A 5823-nucleotide genomic window follows, 5' to 3' on the forward strand; every position below is an offset into this window, starting at 1 on the left:
AGAACACCTAAGGGAAAACAAAGTTTACTGGGTCCTTAATTAGAAAAGGGTTCAGGACTTGGCAGACAGACAGAAGTCCAAAAGGGCATGTCTGATTTCATCTTTATTGGTGTTTTCTGCTGTAGCTGTAAGACATGTAGACATATTCGCTATATTTGTTTAACAAATGAACAAAACATTAAAATACATTTTTTAATTGTTATATTTTTTAGTTTCTGTGCACTGTTAAGCTCTTAGTATGCTTTTATTTAAAAGTGCGACATAAATAAAGTTGAAATGAGCAGAGCTCAACGCTTGATTGTACTAATTTTATTGTTCTGTTTAAGGTTTTACAAGCTGAAATGACTTATGTTGAATCCTACAGTGAGATAAAGCCAAATGAACTGTGATTGTCATAGTGCATCCTAGAGAAGAACAGGATTAAAGATTAATTAGCAAGACGATATATATATATGCATCTCAAACTGGGCTCATCCGTACACCACGCTGCAGCTGTATGAGCAACCACTGCAACCTTACCCACGTATCAATATGAACAATTTCGGGCAGATCCTAAAGGAGATCGGGGCATTCGGTTTGTTTCAGAAACGCTTGCTGGCTGCGTTATGCATCCCCAGCATATTTGTGGCTTTTGACGTGATTGGTCAGGTATTTACAGGCCTGAGCTTCGAACATCACTGCAACACTGACTGGATCTTGGAGCGAGGGCCCAACCTGACAGGAGAGAGACAAAGAAATCTCACCCTCCCAGTGAACGAGGATGGCACGTTTGAGAGCTGTAAAATGTTCACACCTGTGGATTGGGATTTGGAAACAATTGAAGCTTACGGACTTAACACAACAACAGGATGCATAGATGGATGGGACTACCAGGCACCCATAGGTGCTTCCAGTTATGTGACTGAGGTAAGTAAGCTAAACTCAGGGTCTAAACAGTCAGTGTATTTAGCCTCTAATTCTTCTGACCCTGCTGTCTATTCTTTCTCTAAACTTTAGTTTGGTCTGGTTTGTGACAAGAGTGGCTTGACTGAGGTATCACAGTCAATTTACATGGCAGGTTATCTGGTTGGAGCTTTGACGTACGGGGCAATTTCTGACAGGTAAGAAACAGTCACACCTTCTGTCCATACACTCCAACCTCCTCTACAATGCAAGTGATTTAAGGGCATTTTAGTTTTACAGAAGTTGCTATGATAGTATTACTTTTGTTACAACTGAAGGAAAGGTGTTCTTAAAGTCAGGGCAAGACATGGCAAAAGAAAAAGATACTTTGTGCAAGGGTTACACAAATAAAGATGCCAACACGGACATCTTTCCACCTAGAAGTGAGATACAAAATCATCATTAGACAAACCATTAAAGGGAAATCTAACCCCAATCTAACCCTGTATGACAAGGAACTGTGAATAAGGAAAAGTATCTGTGTAGATACAAAACAAATGCTCTCTCTCCTCTTTTTGTAGGTTTGGGCGACGCTTCGCAGTCCTACTCTCGCTCCTTATCCTACAGTTGTTTGCTTTGGGAGCGGCTTTCTCACCAAACATCTACGTTTTCATCGTCTTAAAATTTTTCTGTGGGACTTCAGGAGGTGTTATTATAATGAACACATCTGTGTTGGGTAGGTACACAGTCTGGGGCAAACAGCTTCCTGTTTCCAAGCTAAGAGGACAGTTATCTGCTTGGAGCTAACTAGCTAAAGGCAGCTACAGTTAGCATGACTAACTTTAGCAAAGAAATCAGAAAACTCTGAAGGACATCAGAGGAAACTAGGAAATACTTTTCCTATAAAATATAATCCAGTTTGAACAAAGTAAGTTTGGTTTCTCTACACCGATTGACATCATTTCAAGAGTCATTAAAATGTATTGTATACAAGGTAGGAGAAAGGACACATTGTTTAGCACCCAAGGGAGTACTAAACCATTCAGTCTGTTAATTATTTATTACTATACAAGGAACAAAACAACTATACAGTGATTTCAACACCTGATAAAATCATTCACTATGTATGTATAAGTATATCTCTCTGTAACCAATCAAAAGCCCTTGAAATTCAACATTATTTACAAAAGTAGACTCATTTTCCAAATTGTTGTCCTGGCAACAGTTGGAATTGAGTGAATATTATTAGTGCTAACCAGATACTCAAGCTATACAAAATTCAAACTACTAGAATGACGAGCCAATGGGTAGGTAGACAACTGAAAACATTTGTTACAATCTCCTCCAATTAAAGATCCCTTTGTGGACAAATACACAACTGTGGTAAAACTGCACTCCAATAATACCGCCCATTGATTTGTCAGGTAAACCTTAAGAGTCTTTCACTCATGCACTGCACTCCTGAAAATGTCCGAACATTACCCATTGTGGACGAGACCTCCTCTCCCCTGAATTACACAGAGAATTTCCAGTAGTTGAGCGCACACCTCACACGGACAATCTCTTGCTGGTGCGACATGTGTGGAAGGACAAGTCTGGACAATGCCCCGACCAGAGGTTGTCAGAGGTTCACATGAAGTTCAACAGCTGTAAAGGATTCAGAAAGGTCCATCTCCTCCTGAACCTTTTGGAGCTCTCAAGTCGTTTCACTCAGCACTCCCCTTATAGCCCTAAAGTACTTCCATTGCATTGAGCATGTTTCTGTTACATCTGTTTTCAGCGCTTGTGTGCCTCTGCTCTGACGATAGCTATGGCCGAAGGGATTTGGTTTTGGGTTTGTCCATATTCATCCATTAAATATAATATTTGCAATCCTCCTCTGTCGTATAGCATTGGAATGGACTGATCCCTCAAAGACAGCCCTTTGCACAGAGCTTATCATAATGGTGTTTTCTTCTGGACTGATGATGTTGTCCGGCATTGCATACTTATTACCCAACTGGAGGACCCTGCAGCTGGTCCTGTGCTGCCCTATTCTCCCTGTCCTCGTATTTCTATACTGGTCAGTAGCCTCTCACGCCATAATGTTAAGATGTTCTTAGCTGCTCCCTAACAATATTACCGTATAAATCATGCTTTGTGATTTTAAACCTGTCTCACAACAGGTTTCTTCCGGAGTCAGCTCGCTGGCTCATGACCCATGGAAAGAAGGATGAGGCACGGAAGCAGCTTGAGAGGGCAGCCAGGGTGAACAGGACAAAGGTACCAGAAGATCTAATAAACGAGGTGAGCTGCATCAAACACGCCCTAGATTCAACCCAAATATAGTCAACCTTTTTTATGACATGGACCTTTTCCTTTGACTTGTTTAGCTGGACATGGAGGGTACATCCAAGAGAAGGAACATGTTGGACATCATGCGAATACCATACTTGAGAAAACGTACAATCATTATGGGCTATAACTGGTATGTAACCTTAACCCGATTTTATGGTTCATGCCACATCAAAACCAAAACTGAGCATATCTCCAACTGTGATTCTAGGTTTGCAACAAGTCTTCTTTACTATGGACTGAGCCTGAATGTTGGTGGTTTTGGCCTGAATATCTACCTCACACAGTTCATCTTTGGCTTTGTCGAAATTCCTGCAAACCTGAGTGCTTTGGCGCTAATCCAGCGCTTTGGAAGGAGAATATGTTATTCATGCTTCCTGATTTTTGGGGGTGCTGCTTGCCTGGTAATCCTTGCTATCCCAAAAGGTACTTAAAAATCTTGGCAGATGTATTCTTATAAACTGGAAACATTTGTTATAAAGATTTTTCAATGCTTGTCTGACACATTTTATGTGTTACCCATCAGATCTTCCTGTGGTGGTAACAGTCATAGCAGTAGTGGGGAAAGTTGCCGGCATAACTTCATTCAGCACAGCCTACGTTTACACTCCAGAATTATACCCAACCATTTTAAGGTAATATCACACTTTCTGCTGCTGCATAAAAAGATTACAGTCAAAATCTTGATAACAACAATATTTGTTTGATAGTGAAGCCCTGTGAGGCAAGTAAGAAAAAAAGGTCACCCATTCCTTAAGTCTGATCTTTATCGTTTTCTTCCTGTTTTTATGATTTAAGAACAGGTGAAAAAAACCCAGAATAATTCCCTTTTTCTCTTGGAAAACAAGCACAGCTTTTCTGTGGTCAATTAAAAGAAAATAAATGACCACAGTTGGGTTGAGTGGGAGGCCAGAGGCTTGAGCACAGGACTGAAGACTGGAGGCTGGGACACTAGCAGGTGAGCTTGTGGAGCTACAGAAATGGAATCCTGCTGAAGCCCCACAACAGTAGATTGCAGCTCAGCAGCAGGAACAGGAGCCTTTTGCTGCTTCCAAGCAACGGGAATAGGAGTCTTTTGCGACAGCTCAGCAGCAGGATTAGGAGTCTTTTGCTGCAGCTCAGCAGCAGGAACAGGAGTCTTTTGCTGCTTCCAAGCAGCAGGAATAGGAGTCTTTCGCTGCTTCCAAACAGCAGGAATAGGAGTCTTTCACTGCAGCTTACCAGCAGGAACAGGCACCTTTATTGCAGCTCAGCAGCAGGAAATGGAGGCCTGACTGTGCGTCGGCAGAGACATCAAGCTTTCAGGAAGGGAGTCTGCTTTGAATGACCCACTATAGTTCAGAAAGTTCTAGCTGTGGGTTGGTAGGTATGGCCGACTAGGTCTCAGAGAGTCCAAACTCTGTGTCAGAAGGGACTGGAGGTCTGAGGGAACAGTTGAGAGGGCCTCAGGTAGTGTTTCCCTGGCGACAGCCAACAAGGATGGCTGTACCACCACTATGAAACCAGGAGCAGGTGTTGGCCTGGCTGCTGAGGTGGAACAAGAAGCAGGTGTTGCGGGGCTGCTGACTGGAAACCAGGAAGAGGCCCTGGCCGGGCCGCCAGGTAGGGCGGGTGGAAGCCCTATGGCACTGGGCACTGGGGATTAGAGGGCAATTGGCAGTCACTAAGCAGCAGAGGCTCCATAGTGCAAGGCAGCTGGGATTGCTATTGACTTTGGAAGCCATGATGACCATGTCTCCTATCACCATCAGTCCCTCGAAAAAAATTGCCTGGCAAGTTCCCTTTCAAGGAGAATGCAGGATGTCGGACTGGCTCCGTGAACATCGAAGGAAACTTAAATGATTTAGGGAATGCCGCAACAGGGCAACTGACAAATGGGCTAGCCAGCTCAGGAAAGAGGCAGATTAGTGTGCTCAGGACACAAAGCTGCAGACTCACATACCCAAGCCTAACTGAGCTTAGAGCTGCTAGAGAAGCTGCTGGGTCCTTCACTGGCCAGCACACTAAATTATTAACATCATCTTCCTTAGTGTGCGAATCCTAATGAGTCCGTTGTACCTTCTTGCAGGCAGAATGGTGTAGGTCTAAACTCCATGTGTGCTCGTGTGGCCGGCATCCTCGCTCCACTGATCAGGCTGCTGGACGTCTACCATTACACCATCCCCATGTTGATATATGGCATCATCCCTGTCCTTGCTGGGGGGTTCTGTTTGCTCCTCCCAGAAACCCTGAATGTTCAACTTCAGGACCATGCAGAGCTCAAGTGAGTATGGATGCTGGATTTGTCAAAAATAAAACTGTTTTAAGTAAAAACAATTCTTCATAATAATTTTTACATTCTCTTTCTAATTTAAGAAAACCTGTAAATGGACCCACTGGGAACAACGATGAAAAGATTGTTGAAGAGCACAAATTTTAATTTGGGCGGCTGTGGCTCAGTGGTAGAGTCGGTCAACTTTCAATCGGAAGGTCGGTGGTTAGATTCCCAGCTCCCTCAGTCTACATGTCGAAGTGTCCTTGGGCAAGACACTGAACCCCAAATTGCTTCCGGTGTCTGTGTTATTGCTCATTTTATTATTTTGACTGTCATGAGTCATTCTAGTTTAG

At 43.2% G+C, this 5823-nt stretch overlaps 1 protein-coding gene across 1 annotated transcript; it reads left to right on the forward strand.

Moving 5' to 3' along the window:
* Positions 1–531: 531 nt before the first annotated feature.
* LOC138595759 (solute carrier family 22 member 13-like) lies at positions 532–5483 on the forward strand. Its single transcript, XM_069667169.1, has 9 exons — positions 532–906; positions 997–1100; positions 1464–1618; positions 2773–2944; positions 3048–3168; positions 3255–3349; positions 3428–3642; positions 3743–3851; positions 5285–5483. Exons 1-9 carry the CDS (start codon positions 532–534, stop codon positions 5481–5483), a joined length of 1545 nt encoding a protein of 514 aa, XP_069523270.1.
* The last annotated feature ends 340 nt before the right edge of the window (positions 5484–5823 follow it).

This window comes from Semicossyphus pulcher, unplaced genomic scaffold (assembly GCF_022749685.1).
Source record: "Semicossyphus pulcher isolate SPU_LCO1_2020_fin unplaced genomic scaffold, fSemPul1.0.p SCAF_18, whole genome shotgun sequence".
Lineage (NCBI taxonomy): Eukaryota > Metazoa > Chordata > Actinopteri > Labriformes > Labridae > Semicossyphus > Semicossyphus pulcher.